The sequence below is a fragment of the Oncorhynchus gorbuscha genome, linkage group LG24 (genome assembly GCF_021184085.1).
Source record: "Oncorhynchus gorbuscha isolate QuinsamMale2020 ecotype Even-year linkage group LG24, OgorEven_v1.0, whole genome shotgun sequence".
NCBI lineage: Eukaryota > Metazoa > Chordata > Actinopteri > Salmoniformes > Salmonidae > Oncorhynchus > Oncorhynchus gorbuscha.
The window spans coordinates 32057417-32077218 of NC_060196.1; the positions used below are offsets into that span (position 1 = coordinate 32057417).

The 19802-nt window shown below is 43.4% G+C and overlaps 1 protein-coding gene across 1 annotated transcript; it reads right to left on the minus strand.

Annotated features, from left to right (window-relative positions):
* Positions 1-190: 190 nt before the first annotated feature.
* LOC124012980 (GON-4-like protein) lies at positions 191-18738 on the minus strand. Its single transcript, XM_046327080.1, has 28 exons — positions 18597-18738; positions 17659-17942; positions 17414-17515; positions 16973-17178; positions 16696-16770; positions 16520-16570; positions 16370-16420; positions 15912-16007; positions 15134-15250; positions 14776-14973; positions 14035-14233; positions 12163-12264; positions 11997-12037; positions 11753-11871; positions 11081-11291; positions 9123-9209; positions 8777-8954; positions 8438-8588; positions 8049-8199; positions 6238-6354; positions 4732-5970; positions 4527-4611; positions 3979-4160; positions 2626-2823; positions 2267-2410; positions 1744-2072; positions 1496-1598; positions 191-1242 (listed from the first exon to the last, which is right to left on the minus strand). Exons 2-28 carry the CDS (start codon positions 17927-17929, stop codon positions 1120-1122), a joined length of 4926 nt encoding a protein of 1641 aa, XP_046183036.1. The 5' UTR covers positions 17930-17942; positions 18597-18738; the 3' UTR covers positions 191-1119.
* Positions 18739-19802: the final 1064 nt, after the last annotated feature.

Sequence of the window (19802 nt, forward strand, 5' to 3'; positions counted from 1 at the left end):
CACTTTGATGTCAATCATAGTGCAACCAAGGTCCAGATCATCACACATGACCAAATGACAGGCTTTCATACAGTTCAAGTACAGAGTACCTGTCCCAAATATACGCCATCAATTTACAGACATCAAATAGTATAAGTAAGAATCCCATTCATGTTTTATTTCAACACAACAATAAACTGGAAGGCACCACTGTAAAACAAATATGCACATTTTATTCAAATATACACAATTGCCCACCCACTCACTACCAGCAGATTCATTACAAAACACAATGGCAAACTGTACAATTGGAAAAAGAGCTGCCCTAGGCAAGAATGGGTTGGGGGGGCTGGTAAGACTAATTTACCAATCTAAAAATGGTTAGCTGACATAGCTAATTTAGTGACTGTCAGTAACTGATATGAGAAAAACTGCTGATGCACAACCAAATTTCGAAATTGCACCTTGTGTATTCTACTATTCTAACTCAACAGTAAGTTTAAGTAACAGTAAGTTGAGATCCCAAGGCGACCGACTATGTCGCTTATGCATGGGGCCTGACCTGGTTGTTGGAAATCAATTACCCGTTTTCCCCTTTAACAAAATATTACATATATATTTCAGCTGATCATTTCAACATGATTGTGCTACTGTATATGTGTCCATTTTCATTGAAATCCCCTCAACAGCAAACTAAATATTATGTGGAGCAACGACAAAATTAACACATTCTGCAATCGGTCTTTTTTATACAATCAAGACAATTGTACTTCACATTTGCTGCACCTCCTCCCACCTACATGGTTCATAGCACCAGGAACCTCATGTGGCCTGCACATGGCACTCATGCACATAATAGTAAAAAAATACTCTCATTAGTGGACCCATATAGTGCCATCAAAGGGAGACATGTCTTCGCAGTCCCCTATAGTGTTGAGTCAGAGATTCTTATACAGTCCCAGCCAAGTATTCAGAGATTGTTAAATCAAGTGCTCCTCCTTTTCTGTAGCTTGGACTGCTCCAAGGTCAGTCCAGCTGACTGTTATAACAGTACACCTCCCCTGGGCCACGCTCAGTATATGTCCATTTGAACGTTCCACATTGTTCCCCGCTGATCGCAGCCTTGGTGTTGGGTCCGGTTCAGTCCAGTTCTGGCTCTCTGCTGCTGGTTGGCTGCTCTGTGTCACTAACGTCCTCATCGGAGCAGACCCGTTGCGTGGAGAAACGGAACAGGCGCATGAGGTCCTGGAAACGGGCACCAACCTAGAGAAGACATGTTTAGGGAAGTTACAGCAAAGGGATAAAAGGGTCAAATGGCCACCTCCTCAAAGGAAACATCTTAAAATCACACACAGACCCAATTCCATTTTAGTACCCATTGGTCTAGCTGCTGGCCCTTCACAGATCTAAATAGGAAGTAACATGGTTATGGTTCTATCCTGTTCATTCAGCCCCATAGTGGGGCTATGGGAAGTGGTAAGGGGTAGAAATAGAAGTGGGTGTGGTTCTCGCTCACCTCATTGGCTGTCTTGTTGTCAAGTTGGGTGGAGACAGCCTGAAAGGTGCTTTTATTAGCCCCCTTCTGTTGGCAGGCGGTCAAGATGGCACGGTCCGCCTCCCTGTTAAAACATAACAATAATGAAACCAGATTTAATACAATATTTATATTGCGAAGCACCTATTTGACAATCCACCAGAATGGTAGAATACACTTTGCACCCCACACCTTAAACGAGCATACAACAGGAGGACAATGGCTCTAACCTGGTCCAGAGGATGACTTTCTCTCCACTGGGTGTAAGCGAGATGTTTTTGGCACAGACTGGGCGGTTAGAGCGATCCCCTTCTTTCTCCTCGTCCGTTTCATCCTCCCTTACTAGTTTGGCTTTTGGGGTTTTAGGACCTTGGCATCTCTTGGCATTTGCTGCTGATGACCTCTGGGAAGTGGAGTTTGTGTTGGTCACATCACCACAGCCTCTGTTCTCAGTCTGATACTGTAGTGAGGGCCGTATGTGGAGCTCGTTGAAAAAACCCCAGAACTCACCCTGCAGGTGGGTGTGACCTTGGAGAAGGGTGGCCACCTGCGCTTTCATCTGAAAGATAGAGAGACATCTAATGTCCTAATAAACTACCTTTCGAATCTGATGAATAAATGGACCCTCCTCCACTATGATATTTCACTCCCGTCTGCTTCGCTAGCTTTGATATTATCTTATATTGCCGTTTTCCAAGATAAAAAGTAGAACATGCTGCTCATGTGAAATCAATGTATCACCCCCCAGCACACCTCCTTGATGCCAGCAGGGCTGAGAGTAGGGCCTCCTTGAAGGACGCTCACTATCTTGCAATAGTGCGAGGAGGTTTCCCCAAAGCTCAGCTCCAGTTGTCGCAAGAAGCGCCGGCTCCGCTCAAATGCCTGCTGTTCTGCGAGCTACGGCAGGTGGAGGAGAAGGAATATTAACACGTACCACTGTCTGTCACACACAAATAACAGACCAGTGGGCTTTAGTTTTGATGAAATTACACACACACACACACACACACACACACACACACACACACACACACACACACACACACACACACACACACACACACACACAGTGTGTATTTACAAAGTGAATAGAAGGCCAAGCCAGCACATACCAGTCCACACTCCTGGGCTTGTTCGAAATGGAGGAAGGCAGCAAAGTCTCGGAGCAGCTCCGGCCACTCATTCAGAACAGGCTTTAGCCTGGTGAAGAGTTCCACAGAGGTGTGCTCATCTCCGTCCTGCTCAAACTCATAGAGTACCTCCAGAAACTCCTTCACACGCCCCGGCACCGCCTGCAGGGCATGGCACACCTGGTCATAAAGAGCAAGAGAGTTATATTTGTAGTAGGATTAAGGATTTCTTAACCTCTTAGCTGTTAAGTCCCCTATATAGGAGATTTTGGGCGGTTCTGGACTGGTTCCGACTGACATTCTGGTGTACAAAGTGCTCTGTGAATGTCGTAAGGTCCTGTTCCTTCTAGTGCCAGAAACCCCCATCTGTCTGCTCTGTGCTACCACTCTCTCAGCGGCGCTGACTTGAAGTGTCAGGTTTTAGACCCCACATTTGCATAAGGAGTGATTTTCTGGCCTATCCAGACAAATAATCGATTTGTTCTTCCTCTGAGTGACTGAGCCCAGCCTGGGAGACGGTATATGAAAGGGGACAGTCTAGCAAATACAACACTTGAAGTTTCATTTCACTGTGATATTCTCAGTCAGATTGACAGCTCTCAACAGGAAAAGACTACATTTCATAGAATTTAAACAAGACTACTTTCTCTTGGGTCACAGATGGCCAAAATTAATTCCTGCTTAAAGCTGCAGTTGTAACAAATCTGCACACATTTGAATGGCGTCTCTGCGCCGCTCAGTGGACGTTTAGGAGAAAGGTCTCTCGTCAGTTATATGAACTTGTGCCAATATTGTACTGTCACTAAGTAGGATCATTCACTGTTCTAAGGTGAAATATTATAGTAAGTCGCTTAAAATGGGATTGTTTCTATATTTAGAAATCATTATGAAAAATCTAATATTAGTGCAACGTACTTGAACTTGTGTCCTCAAAGTGAGTACACCTCAGCAATTTATAACTATTTTTTTTACCAGAAAGGTGAGTTCCAGACCTTTCTGAAACTACGCAACAGTTGTTAACAGCCATCTCAGGAAAAATAATCATGTTTGGGTATGTCTATTTAGGCAGAAATCTAAATGATGTTGATGAGAGGGTGGCTATAACTGTAAATAGTGCGACAACGTATTGCAAGTGATACACTGCATGCAATCGCAAGCTGCCTTATTCCGATGTAATATCGGATTGCATGCTACCCCAGTCCATTTCAAATGGTTATTTTGGCCAACTTCGCTCAATGCTAGGAGTGTTAATCAGACAGAAACTGTAGGCCAAAGCCTTTTAAGCACTTTGGGTGCGAGAAATGAGCTTTATAAATAAAATAAATTATTATTTACCCTGTTGAGATAATTCTGAGCGAAAGCCATTTCCTTCTTCTCCCTCAGGGGGTCGCTGTCGAGTACGTCGTCATAGTCACAGAAGAATGGTGGGATTTTGGACATGCCCTCGCTGCCAACTTCTCCCGTGTGATGCTGCTCGTGCTTTGAGCTGGGAGGGTTGGGGGTGTTACTACAGCAGCCTGGGAAGGACATCAAATCCAGCTGTTGTGGTTAGATGGGAGAAGAGAAAGACTCCCCCCCTAATTCCAAACAGACCCTTAGCACTTTGTAGAAATCTGATAGCAATTGATATACTTCATAAACCTATTCAATTCTATGTGAAGTGTTCCCCCCTATACACATTTAGCAGCGGCTGCTTCTGCAAAGTGTGGCCTATACTGCAAAAAATGTATAATATTTATAATGGAGACCTATAGATATGCCCCAGGAAGAGTGCATCCGCCGCCCTTGCTAACTTTGACACTGCTGCTGAAAAAGACCCTAGTGGAAAAACTGTGTGTGTCCCCCTACATGTTGTGGTTTTTAAAGATTGGTGGGACGCTAACCTGAGGGTGTGCCTGATCGCTCGCCTTCTTCCGAGTCCTCTGACCTCCCCCCCGACGCCAGCCATGACAGTTTCTCCATCGTCTCCTAAAAGGTAAGATAACACACAAACCAAAACTATGAGGCGTGTGATATATGTGTAAAGAACTTGGTAAATACAATTTATTAATATGTTGTAATATCAACGTGTCACATGATCTCACTCACTTGCAGCTCTGGCACGGACAACGTGGACACCTCGGAGGCTGGTGATACCGCTTCCTCTACCTCCTGATCTCCCATCCCCTCGTCACCCTCTCTCCCTCCATCCCCCATGCTCGACGGTCTAGGTGATTGTGTCAGCGTTATCTCCTGCACCTCCTCTGACTCCTCCATGGGGTCAATGCAGTCAACGCTCCCCGGGGGACTGGCCGAGGACTCAGACAGGGCCAGGAGGGTCATTCCAAAATCATCCCCATCCTCCTCTTCCCTGCCACAGTCCTCTTTCTCTTCATCTCTCCCCTCTTCCTCCATTACAGCTGTGACATAGTCGTCAGGGGTCAGAGCCTGGTCCAGGGCAGGGGGTTCCGGGGAGGCTGAAGGCTGGGGCTGACCCTCACTCTTTAGGCTGCTTTTGAGTTCCTTCGTCACCCGCTGGCTGGTCCTGGAGGATTTGTCCTTGAATTGTTCGATAGGACTCGTAGTAGAGACAGAGGTTTGGGTTTCGGTACTAGTGGAGGCGGTTCTACTATTCATATGTGAAAACCAAAAGAGGTTTGCGCCACTGTTAGGGGTCACAGTATTCAGGTTTGTTTGTGGAGGGTTCTTGTTGTTGGGTGGAGGAGCTGGCAGCAGCCTGGGCAGCCTGCGGAGGTTGGCGAACGTGCTGAACTTCCCAGCAACCTGGTCTTCGGCCAATGGAGCGGAATGGGACAATCGGGAGGCCAATACCCTGGCGGAATGAGCGGGACAAAGGACAGCTGCAGCCACTGGGGCAGGCAAATTGAGAATGACTTGCAGGGGCTTCTGGGAAGGTTTGGGTTGAGGCCTGAGGGGATGTTTCAGATGAGGCTTGGTGGGATGCTGAAGAGGAGGAGGTTTGGATGTTGCAGGGTGGATGGGTTGCAGTTCGTGCTGAATCACAGCACCCGTCTGCAAATTATTTTCTGAGCGTGTAGTTACACTTTTCAGACTGTGGGGGGCGATGTGCGATACAGCAAGGGACAGCGAGAGGTCACAGTCTGGTGGAGGGTGACAGCGCCTGAAGCCGCAGCGCTGGAATGAAAGGCTGTCGGGGAGTTGGGGCGGGTAGCGAGTCGCGGGTGGGAAGCTGTAGTCCAAGGTCCTGGAAGAACTGAAGAGAAGCGTGTTGAGTGGGGCTTTCTTTGATTGACAGGCCGACATGGTTTCTGTATCTGGCGAGCTGTTGAGATCTTCGATTGCTTCGTAGATATAAGGCAAACTTCTCTGTAGGAATAGAACATGTATTTAAATCAATATGAACTATTTAGTTATCCAAATATCCAAACAAAGTTGACTTTTATCTAAACTGATACAAACAAACTTTCAGTCCGAAACAACCTTTTTGTTAGCAGACAATAAGTGTTTGCAATACGGTAGAAGCTCCCCTAAGAAAATTGGAATGCTAGATAGAAACTATATTGTTGGCTAACTATTCTAGGTGTGGATTTGTGATTGGGATCAAGCAGTAGTATTCTAAGTGTTGGTTGGTACCCCCAGCCATCCGGGCATGGCTCTCTCCTCTCTCTCCACTGAGGGGCGCAGGTCACCCGGGTTCACTCGTTCACAGGCCACTGGCATGGGCTGAACCAAATTCTGGAGCCGGTAGGCCTGAAAAAGACGTAGGGAGAGGCATTTTTTGAGGCCCATTCGTTCGCATTGTTGATGGTCAACGCTAACATTTAGTTGAGTATTAGTTCATGTTAGTGGATGCAGTGGCAAGAGAAAGTATGTCAACCCTTTGGAATTACCTGGATTTCTGCATAAATTGGTCGTCAAATTTGATCTGATCTTCATCACAACAATAGACAAACACAGTGTGCTTAAGCTACCAACACACAAATGATTGTATTTTTCTTGTCTCTATTGAATACATCATTTAAACATTCACAGTGTAGGTTGGGAAAAGTATGTGAACCCCTAGGCTAATGACTTCTGCAAAAGCTAATTGGAGTCATGAGTCAACTAACCTGTGGTCCTATCAATGAGACGAGATTGGAGATGTTGGTTAGAGCGGTCCTGCCCTTTAAAAACACTAAACATTTGAGTTTGCTATTCACAAGAAGCATTGCCTGATGTGAACCATGCCTCGAACAAAATAGATCTCAGAAGACTAAGAATTGTTGACTTGCATAAAGTTGGAAAGGGTTACTAAAGTATCTCTAAAAGCCTTGATGTTCATCAGTCCACAGTAAGACCAATTGTCTATAAATGGAGATAGCACTGTTGCTACTCTCCCTAGGAGTGGCTGTCCTGAAAAGATGACTGCAAGAGCACAGCGCAGAATGCTCAAGGAGGTTAAGAAGAATCCTAGAGTGTTAGCTAACGACTTACAGAAATCTCTGGAACATGCTAACATTTCTGTTGACGAGTCTACGATACGTAAAACACTAAACAAGAATGGTGTTCATTGGAGGACAGCCCAGAAGCCACAGCTGTCCAAAAAATACATTGCTGCACGTCTGAAGTTCGCAAAAGAGCACCTGGATGTTCCACAGCGCTACTGGCAAAATATTCTGTGAACAGATGAAACTGAAGTTGAGTTGTTTGGAAGGAACACACAACACTATGTGTGGAGAAAAAAAGGCACAGCACACCAACATAAAAACCAACTGTAAAATATGGTGGAAAGATGGTTTGGGGCTGATTTGCTGCCTCAGGGCCTGGACAGCTTGCTATCGTCGACGGAAAAATGAATTCCCAAGTTTATCAAGACATTTTGCAGGAGAATGTAAGGCTATCTGTCCACCAATTGAAGCTCAACAAAAGTTGGGTGATGCAACAGGACAACGATACAAAACACAGAAGTAAATCAACAACAGAATGGCTTCAACAGAAGAAAATATGCCTTCTGGAGTGGGTTATTGCTGTCAAAGGAGGGTCAACCAGTTATTTTTATTTAACTATTAAATCCAAGGGTTCAACATACTTCTTCCACCTTGCATTGTGAATTTTTACATGGTGTGTTCAACAAAGACATGAAAAAGTATAATTGTTTGTGTGTTATTAGATTAAGCAGACTGTGTCTATTGTTGCAAATTTTATGACCAATTTATGCAGAAATCCAAGTAATTCCAAAAGGTTCACATACTTTTTCTTGCCACTGTATGTCTATGTGAAGAAATCTAGAGTGTAGATTGTAATCTCTCCTGGCCTATAGAACAGGTCCAAGTTAAAGAAACGTGCAAACTAACTAACTAGAAACAAGTCATTTAGAAAAATGTGTGCACTACCCCAAACAATAAATAGTCCCACTAACACTTACTTTAGTAATACTGTATAGAATTTGTAGATCCAGGTTCTACCTTGATGACGTTGTTGGCATGGGTGGGTTTACACTTCTCCAAAATGTGGTCACGGAGCTGAGAGACCTTCTTGGCACGGAGCAGGTAGTGACACAGCAGCTCCTTGGGCTGGAGGGTCTCCCCCAGGTTCCTCAGGCCCAGGACGATCAGGCTGAAAAAACAAAATGGCAAAGAGCAAAAGACTCAGCCTACAGACTTAGTTTATTTCTCAAAGGGTTGTTTACACAAAAAAAGCATACAGAAATCAATTTAATTTAGATTCCAAGTTTACGGACTACGGAAACAAATTGGTTTAGGACGGTGTGCATATAACAGAGCATATACAGTGTAATATGGGCATTCTAGGCGGGTATAACGTTTAGTCATTATATTTAATAGGTGATTCTTACCAGTCCTCTCCTGCGGTGAACATGCTGACGGAGCGAGCAGAATGCAGGGCTGGGTCCAGGCTGACGTGGGGCAGCAGCTCGGGGTACAGGAACACGGGCCGCGTGGCAAACAGCCATGCCAGCTGGGGGGGCATCGACGGATGCTTCCGGACTGGTAACACACAACGAACCAGTTAGTGTGAGAAAGATTAAAACAAACATGAATTAGGCCCAACATCCTAAGTGAGTCCAAATATTTTCAATTGAGACGGGTTTGTTGTAATGAAACAGAGTATGTTTGTCAGAAGTCGCCTTTACCTCATCAATTTGACTATCGCTATTGCTCTCGCAATCACTTACCTCTCCTGCGTGTTCGTGGCTCGTTAGGGGCTTCTTGGTAAGGGATTGGGGACAGTGAGAGCTCCTCTATCAGTGACAGTGCCCCCTGTAGGTTACAGGCGTTGAACACACTAGTGAACCCTGGCTCCACTGGGCCCCGGGTCAACTCTCCACGCTGGGCAAACATCTGTAACTCCATCTGAGGAAGAGGTAGGGAAGGATTACATTAACTATATATATATTTTGAGAGAGATGAAAAGGAGGGAGATATGGTGGGAGTATCAGAGAGAGAATGAGAGTATGTTTATAAGTTGGTGCAGCTGAAGGCATCAGTGAAAGTGTGTTTGTCAGTATGTTTCTCTCTCACCAGGAACTGCTTGGTGGTGGCAGCTTCGCTCTGCAGTGCAGCCACCGGGCTGGTCAACATTTGGACCTGGGTTAAGAGCTGGACGTGCTGCAGACAGAGGAAAATACAGTCATTACTGATCAAGAAACAAACAAAGGTTATCTTCATTGTGATTCCAGGATTGACCAGGATTTTACTACGTAGGTTGATTTAGATATTTTTGTTGTTGTTTACACCTTAGCCAAATACATTTAAACTCAGTTTTCCCAATTCCTGACATTTAATCCTAGTAAAAATTCCCCGTTTTAGGTCAGTTAGGATCACAACTTTATTTTAAGAAGGTAAAATGTCAGAATAATAGTAGAGAATGATTTATTTCAGCTTTAATTTCTTTCATCACATTCCCAGTGGGTCAGAAGTTTACATGCTACCAAATACTAATTGAGTGTATTGCCTATAAAATTGTTTAACTTGGGTCAAATGTTTTGGGAAGCCTTCCACAAGCTTCCCACAATAAGTTGGGTGAATTTTGGCCCATTCCTCCTGACAGAGCTGGTGTAACTGAGTCAGGTTTCTAGGCCTCCTTGCTCGCACACGCTTTTTCAGTTCTGCCCACAAATTCTCTATAGGATTGAGATCAAGGCTTTGTGATGGCCACTCCAATACCTTGACTTTGTTGTCCTTAAGCAATTTTACCACAACTTTGGAAGTATGCTTGGGGTCATTGTCCATTTGGAAGACCCATTTTCAACCAAGCTTTAACCTGACTGATGTCTTGATGTTGCTTCAATATATCCATATAATTTTCCATTCTCATGAAGCCATCTATTTTGTGAAGTGCACCAGTCCCTCCTTCAGCAAAGCACCCCCACAACACGATGCTGCTACCCCCGTGCTTCACAGTTGGGATGGTGTTCTTCAGCTTGCAAGCCTCCCCTTTCCTCTAAACATAACAAATGGTCATTATTGCCAAACAGTTCTGCTTTTGTTTCATCAGACCAGAGGACATTTCGCCAAAAAGTATGATCTTTGTCCCCATGTGCAGTTGCAAACCGTAGTCTGGCTTTTTTATGGCGGTTTTGGAGCAGTGCCTTCTTCCTTGCTGTGAGTCCTTTCAGGTTATTGTCGATATAGAACTCATTTTACTGTGGATATAGATACTTTTGTACCTGTTTCCTCCAGCATCTTCACAAGGTCCTTTGCTGTTATTCTGGGATTTGCACTTTTCGCACCAAAGTACGTTCATCTCTAGGAGACAGAACGGGTCTCCTTCCTGAGTGGTATGACGGCAGCGTGGTCCAATGAAGTTTATACTTGCATACTGTTGTTTGTACAGATGAACGTGGTACCTTCAGGTGTTTGGAAATTGCTTCCAAGGATGAACCAGACTTGTGGAGGTCTACATTTCTTTTTCTGAAGTCTTGGCTGATTTCTATTGATTTTCCCATGTTGTCAAGCAGAGAGGTATTGAGTTTGAAGGTAGGCCTTGAAATACATGCACAGGTACACCTCCAATTGACTCAAATTATGTCAATTAGCCTATCAGAAGCTTCTAAAGCCAAGACTTCACTCATGAAGTGGAGAATTTGAATTCAATTGGAATTTAGAATTGAAATTAAATATTTGTAAATTTCCCAGTTAATGGAATTTACGCACTTAGTATAAAACAATTGACTGCAATTATTTCAACATGTATTCCTATATTTCCAGTATAGCTAGGCTGTCTAAACAGTGACATAATTAGCCCGAAAGCCTGAGGCTATTTAATTCATACTTGTGTAATTGTTTGGGATAATATTTAATTGGGAATAAAATTCTTGGAATTGACCTAACATTGGAATTGAGAGGAATTGAATCATCTCTGAATTCAAAGACTGACCTGGAATTGGAATTGAATTAAATTAATTTACAGGGACAGGGAATTTAAATAGAATTGAATTTGTGGAATTAACCACAAAACAAAGACAAAGACCACAGACCTGCTGGATTTGCTGCTGCAGTTGGAGTCTCTGGCAGTGGGAGAGGGTGGGGGTGAATGGAGGTGGGGGCTCACGGGGCTTGGTGACAAGGGCCCTGGGGGCCAAAAGGCCCTGGCTCTCCAGCAGGGCCCGGTGATGCCGGATGGCGGCCAGCTGCTCCTTCACCGTACGGTAGCGCCCTGCTGTCACCACCGCCATGGGGTCCCCCATCCTAGAGATCAAACGTCAAACTGGGTCAGCTATACAGCGGTCAAATCAGACAAGGTTGAAAGTTGTCACTCAGAGGTATGAAGGTTGTGATTGGAGATTGAAAAAATGTCACTGGGTGGGTGAGTTGAAGGTATTAAGTTGGTGGGTGAGTTGAAGGTTGAGATTAGAGGTTGACATTAATATTCAGAATTACATTTTGAATGAATTCGTTATTCACTGTGTATTTATTCCTTGTGTCACCGTTTCATTTTTGTTGCTTCTTTAACACTGCATTGTTAGAAAATGACCCGTAAGTAAGCAATTTACTGTTAGTCTACACAATTACAAATTTGATTTGAGAAATGGAATTCAATTGACCCCAAAACTTCCTGCAGCAGAGTGTACTTGTGAAGATGACACCGTAACAAAAACAACAGCAGAACAGTGTGTATATGACGTGCACAAGTGTGCGGGTATACGAACGGGATATCTGGTGGTGTACTGAAGGCGGGCTTCCCCAGGGCAGGCGCCTCTTCCTCCCTCTCCTCCTCTTCCTCGTGTCCTTCCTCATCTTGCTCCTGAGCAGTGAGCTCATCCTGGAACTGGAACACACAGAGAGAGATAAATACACCACACATAGACAACATAAACACATAGACAACCACACAACAGAAACACAGGGGTAAAGAAAGAGGCTAACGAAACAACATAACACAGAATCTCTTACGGTCTCAAACAACTCCTCCATCAACTGGTTCACTTCCTTTTCTGAAAAATAATTATGAAGAATGGGAGATGAGGGTCAGCGCCCAACATGGTCACAGCCTAGATGAGTTGACTCCATCTCTTGGCTGCTAGGCAGCTCCGTCCCTAGGGTCTCCATGGTAACTCACTGGGGATGCGGACGGCTCGGTCATTACGGTAATCCTCAACGTCGGGTTCGTCGATCTCTGCCAGGAAGTTATACTCCGGGTCGTCATCATCGTCGCCTTCCTCTGAAAAGAGTAAGAGAAATGACATTTGAGAAAGAGGAACAGAGTGCAAGAGTTTGTGTGCAAGAGTCAGTAAATTGGAGAGTAGTAACACTATATATTATATAGATCAGAGATGGGCAACTTGTCCTCGTTCGTCTGATGGGTGTCAATTTTCCCTCAGCCCTTTAGCTAACACAACTGATTAAACTAATTGCATTAGTTAATTATTGGCGTCAGGAGTGTTAGCAGGGGCAAAAGTATGTCACCAATCAGGACCCTGAGGACTGTTGCCCATCCCTGATATATACTGAGCTATGACAGGGCTATTCAACTACTGAACAAAAAAAAAATATTGGTCCCATGTTTCATGAGCTGAAATAAAAAAACTCCCAGAAATGTTCCATACACACAAAAAACTTATTTCTCTCAAATGCACAAATATGTTAACATTCCTGTTAGTGAGCATTTTTCCTTTGCCAAGATAATCCATCCACCTGACAGGCGTGGCATATCAAGAAGCTGATTAAAGTGCTGGGGACAATAAAAGGCCATTAAAATGTGCAGTTTTGTCATACAACACAAGTTGAGGGAGACTGCAGGTATGTCAACCAGAGCTGCTGCCAGAGATTTGAATGTTAATTTCTCTACCATAAACCGGCTTCAACATAATTTTAGAGAATTTGGCAGTACATCCAACTGGCCTCACAACCGCAGGCCACGTGTAACCATGCCAGACCAGGACAACATCCGGGTGCTGAGGAGTATGTCTGTAATAAAGCCTTTTTGTGAGAAAAAAAAACAACTAATTCTGATCGGCTGGACCTGGCTCCACCCACCCCTGCCCAGTCATGTGAAATCCATAGATTAGGGCCTAATTTATTTATTTCAATTGACTGATTTCCTTCTATTAACTGTAACTCAGTAAAATCATGTTGCATTTACATTTTTGTCCAATATTTCTTTTTTATGTTTTATGTAAATATTTCAGCTTTTATTTGAATTTGTTTTTTTCCTTTTTCCTGTCTGAAATGTGCTGTATAAATAAAGTTGGATTTGATTCTAGATAGAATAGAATTGTCATAGTGCTTATATCCAGTCCTTTCACATCTGGGTAATTGTTTCCCAAAGTTTATTTCACCTTTATTTAATTAGGCAAGTCAGCTAAGAACAAATTCTTATTTACAATTTACATTACATTTAAGTCATTTAGCAGACGCTCTTATCCAGAGCGACTTACAATGACAGGGTTTTAACCTTGTCCGCTTGGGGATTCGATCCAGCAACCTTTCAGTTACTGGCCCAATGCTCTAACCACTAGGCTACCTGCCACCCCCATAAGTTAACTTATTTGCTTATAGGTCTTCAGAATTAGGTTTATATTTTCAAAACACCCCTTTTACCCCACTTGTCCTTCTCATTACAGAACTGGCTGAAGAGCTCAAATTGGGAAAAATTTCAATTTTATTTTCAGTGTTATGTTTAACTCATTAGGGGAGCAATGTACAAATTCTTAGGAATATTGATTTGTTATTTTTGGACTTATAGGATAATGAGAATTTTGTGAAAATGTTGGTAAAACATATGATAAAAAAACTATAATAAATTATGAAATAGATAAGTACAGATCCTAATCGCAGTGATTCAAGAGAACATTTTGTGAAAAATGACACTTGAGAATTGGTTTTCTTTTTTGACAGCTTTGTGAGAATGTCCCATCTACACTAGCTGCCGAGAATAGTTGCTTGGAGTGGATTTGGAATTGAGCAGCGCACACACGCTCCACCCCCTCACCATCGTTGTACATGTCAGAGGTCATGATGCCCTGAAGCCAGTGGGTCCACTCAAGGTCCTCGGGGGCGGAGCCACACCCGTACATGTCAGGCGTGATGTCGGGGGCACAGAGCTCTGCCTCCAGCTGGCCCATGGGGACGTCCCGGAGAGGCCTCTTGGAGCGAGTACGACACGCCATCAGACCGTCCGCCATGGGTGGCTGTGATAGGGGAAGGGAGACAGAGGGTGGTGGAGGGAGAGGAATAGGGAGGAACAGACATAGGAAAGACAATATGGAGAGGTGGACAGGGTTGGTAGAGCAAAAGCAGGAGGTTACCAGATCAAATCATACAGTCAGTATTAGCAGAGAGCCCCCACTGTAAATGTGATAGAGTATATTGTCCTCAGCAATATGTCTTACAATAAACAAAATCAATTAGGGTATTTGAGATATTAATAATTATAAATGCTGAATAAATGAATGTGACATCTTTTAGACATTTTAGAGCACAATATAAGGAGGATAATGACACCAAGAGTTCGTATGTATCATGTTCGGTTCACAAATCATAGGGAGGCATTTACAGGAGGCATGTACAGTATAGGTCTAAAAAGTAACCTAAAATTAAGATTTTCCCAACAAACAAAAAAAGCATGTGAAATATCATTCATCCCAATTAGGTTTCTATGTGAGAATTGCCCAATCAATCTGAGACAGCGCAAATATTTTCATCCTATCATGGCGTGGAATTGCCCTGGTACCTGGTAGGGCTCCAGGCAGACTGGACTGATGGCTAGCTCCTCCTCGACGGCATGGAGCTTCTCCAGGAAGCTGAAGTCTGGAGGGGCCCTGGTGGTAGAAGGACCCTGGGGGCCATGGGAGAAGGAAGATTGGGGGGGAGGGGGAGGGCCCATGGGGACTACCTCCACCGTCAGGTGTCTGGACCTGCTGCGTTGGACCTAAGAGGAAAGGAGGAGTTCCATAAACATATCTCACAAGAATAGAATAACAAGAGCATATTATGCTATTTACAAAAGGCAATATTCTGGATTTTATTACATTTGACAAATATTTTTACAAATAAAAAAATATTTAAAATTGTATTTTAGAGTGTGTCACCTGCATGGGGCTGACGCTCCTGTCGTCCCCCCACTGTGTGTGTATTCCCCTGTGGAAGCCTCCTCTGATTCCTCTAGGAGACGAGGCCATGCTCTCCATGTCACTCTCCTGAAATGTCTACAACACACACAAAGTTCAATACAGTCACACATACATACATATATACATACACACATATACACACACACACACACACACACACACACACACACACACACACACACACACACACACACACATACATACATACATACATACATACATACATACATACATACATACATACATACATACATACATACATACATCACACACACATACATACACATACATACATACATACATACATACATACACATACATACATACATACATACATACATACATACATACATACATACATACATACATACATACATACATACATACATACATACATACATACATACATACATACATACATACATACATACATACATACATACATACATACATACATACATACATACATACATACATACATACAGAGAGAGAGAGAGATAGAAATAACACATTTTCTATTTAAAGAACTGAAATATACTATCATAACGTATCTATGGCATTCTAAAGGTGATCCAGCGGAACCACTTTGTATAGGTCATTTAACTACAACAATGACTCCGTAAGCATGATGAATGCCTTAAAATGCATTAAAGATTAAAAAATAAATAATAATAATAATAATAATTCTGGCCACAAGCTCACAACAAGACACAGACAAATCCTATGAATCTCTTACATCTTCCGCTGTCTCGTCCTCCTCCTCTTCGTCGGGGCAGTACTCTTCATCAGAGGAGTCTTCCTCCGCTAGTTGAATGTCAACAAACTGTGGGGCCTGAAAATAGACAAGCACTTCAGCCTTTTCTAGTACGGTGCCATACTTTCCAGTCAGGTATTAAGTGTTTGATACTAAACTTTAACAGCATTAGCAGGACGATTGATGGATTTTCATTGGTGGTGACAGGTCGCCTAGAGGTTAAGAGCATTGGGCCAGTAAACGAAAGGTCGCTGGTTCGAATCCCTGAGAAGGCAAGGTGGAAAGATCTGCCATTCCGCCCTTGAGCAAGGCAGTTAACCAACAACAACTGCTCCCCAGGCGCCAATGACCTGGATGTCGAATAAGGCAGCACCCCGCACCTCTCTGATTGTGTTGGGTTAAATGGATTCAGTTGTGCAACTGAATAGGTATCCCCTTACCTTCTCTTTATTGACCTTTTTAATGGGTGAGATGTTCCAAGTGGGAATTACCTGAAATTACACAAAGATTGAATTTCAAGAGGCTCAATAGCATAACATGGCAAATCTAAATATATGCTAAAACGCACACACTAGAGGCAGTGAACTCACCACTCCTTTTTCTACCACTTCCTTGAATTTGGAACGTGTCATCTTGGGTTCCTAAGAGGTAGATGAGAAAGATGTTAAATGTAAGTGCACACAGAGACTTGAACGTGTCAATTCTCAACTGAAACCAACTGAAGAAGTCTTCATTTGGACATGGAAATGCCATGGTTGACACTCACAAAGACAGGCACGGCCTCAGTCTCATTGATTGCGGCTTTCATCATAGCCACCACATGCTCATTGGTGATCACTTCCTGTGGGTCAAAGGTCAAAAACCAGGCTTACAATCAGTCTGTCTGTATTTGTCTGTCAGTATGTGAGGTTGTAGGCAAATTGTTTTTGTAGGAAATCAACATTTCCACAGGCCACACTAGCTGCCTAAGTAACATTGGCAAGGTTGCAGCTATGAGTGAGTTAGTGGTAGGGTCGTAGTGAGTGGTACCTCTCTGCACTCACATGAATGATGTTGCGGACGTTGGCCGTGGTCAAGTTGTGTTGTCTGGACTTGTTCTCTAGTTCACGGTCCAGCTCCCTGTCAATCTCCAGCTCTGGACTGGCCCCTTCCTGCTCTCCACCCCCCACCTCTCCATCCGCAGCTCTCTTCTTCCTCTTTACCCCTCCCTTCTTCCTGCTGCCCTTGTGTCCCCCGCCCTGCCTGTCATCTGACAGAGAAGAGAGAGAGTCAATCAGTCTTGCCCTCCTACAGTATGCTTTACTCATACTATAAAAGGAAAATGGTTAGCTGAGATAACTTCAGGGTCGATTGTGGATAAGGTCCTGCTCCAAGGTCATTTTGTGCACCGTTCGTTATCTTGTTCATGTTGTATACAAGATGTGAGTACTGTTTCAGTATTAGTTGCTAAGGACGGGCAGTTAATAGATATAGGTTCTCCTCACCCATTGTGATGACCAGGTCTGTTTCCTCTTCTGTCTGAGGGGGGCACTGTGCAGGGCTGCATTGGCCTGCCTCCTCTTCATTCTCTACCTGACCTGGAGATCCTGCAAAGCCAAGAGCCTCACATATTTACCTATATATCAATTGCTTAGGTAGGAGGCACAAAACATAGATAAAACGTATCATTAAAATCTAAATGTGAAGTGAGAACTCCTCTCCTTTGCCCGTCTCCCTCTCCTCTACTTACCCTCAGCAACTAGAAGGTCTGAGCTGGGAACCTGGCCAATCAGGCCATGACTCTTGAACCTGGGAGACCGTCTCCATGGCGATGATGTCCCATGGATCTCCGGGACTCTCTCCTCCGTGGAAATGGTAACGATGGCACTGGCCTCTGTTCTGAGTGGTGATGATGCATTGTAGGATGCTGGTGTTTTAGTAGACTGTAGTTTCCCTGTCCTAATAGACTTGGCAGGGCCGCCTTTGAGAGAGCTGGACTTGCGTTTGCGGACCAGACTCATTGTGTAGTACCATCTGTGAGATTGATTGAGAACAACCATGGAAATAGTTTATGGTGTGCATGTACAACTAGTCTCGAGTATCTATCTCCCCATTCTTGTGTCCTCTGGACCCTTTGATCTGCACTGGTCTGACAAGATGGGGGGAAGCCATATGGCAGAATAGAATATCCTAGCTTGTAAGTACAGGTAATTCGATTTTACCTGTCCAGTTGTCAGATCAGATTGGTTTAAATGAGACGCACACGATGTTTTGTACACATATGGGCACGAGTGTTAGCTAACGTTACTCCTTATCCTTAATAACCTATCTGCCCAGCTCCTTCTGTAAAGTACTTACGTTAGCTAACTAGAGGTGGTATGTATATGAACACGTTTGCATACAGTTAGCTTTAGTTAACAAATGTTAGCTCTCATTGAGTGAGTGGTGTTGGCCATGGCATCAATCAGTGGCAATGGCATCCTCATAGTGCCAGTTGTGATGGTATGACGGCTAGCAACCTAAGCTAGCTAACTAACTAAGTAGCTAACAAACTGCCATTGATACTACCTTGGAAATTATTCTCAACAGAACAACATTTAAACAAACGAATTTCCCAAAAGGCGAATAACGTTACTATGTTCAAATGAATTGATGAATAGGAGTTTTCAAAACAACACTTCATCTTACCCGCCACAAAACCGCTAGCTCCATCAGCAGTAAACGCAGAAAACTAACATTATGTTTCCGGGTGCAACACTGAGTTAATTCCTGTCAGATACACGTTTGAGGAGATGGGAAACTCAATTTCGAATCGTATTAACTCCCATTGTGTCAGTTGCCCATGCGACGTCAATGGGCCGCGCGGTGCATTCTGGGCGATTATGTGACAAGGAGAGCTCTCCTTCAAAGATGGAATGGGAGTCTATTGAGCGCTAGCTCGAAAACCCAACATTAGCATGAATTTCGTCAACAAGAAGTACAACATTACAAATATTTTCAGAGATGTGAGATAATTGACTTGCTATATGTAATATAGTATATAGGAATATAGGCACTTTCCTGACTCATACACTGAAAAGGAATAGAGTCCCACAGTGGTGTCATTATACCCCCAAAAAAGGGAAATGGTCCACATTTTTTCCCCACCATTTAAGAAACACTTCAAATAAGGGTAGTGTTTTGTGTAGGCTTACCCTGGCGTGACGTTTTGATAACCATGTAAATCTCTCTAGGACAAGATGACTTTTATAAATGTATTCGGTTCTATTTTACTCTCAGATTCGAAAATGCTAATTAGCATCAAAGTAGACATAATCCCTGCAAGCTCCTGCATGTCATCTCTAGCTGACACCTTTGCTAACAGGTATTGTGACAATTTAAAACTTGCACAAGACAGTTCACAGAATTGTCCATTTAAAGAAATGTTGCCAATTTTTTTATTACTACATTTAGTTAATATTAGATGGTTAATCCAGAGATTCTTACTTTTGCCTCTATTTGGCAGTCTCATCCAGATCATCATAGCATTTGTAGTTCTTTATCATAGCCACATTAGCAGCTAACTAGCATTTCATTTTGGGGGGTAAGCGAATATATTGATAAGTCACCTTATCTAGAGAGATTTACACGGTAATCAAACTACAGCCCTTATTTGAAGTGTTTCTAAAATCCCCTATGGGAAAAATGAATGGTGGGAAAACGATTGGAACCATTTCCCTGTTGGCTGCTAGGTTGTATGGGTATTATGACTCATACTGTGGTACTCTATTGCATGATGATTAAATTTGCAACCACAACGCAACATGACAAGGTGAACACGATTGGTCGACAGTCTGCTGTGTGGGGCGTTATACGTTCCTTCATTTATTGGCCAATGGGATTCCTATCTCCTCC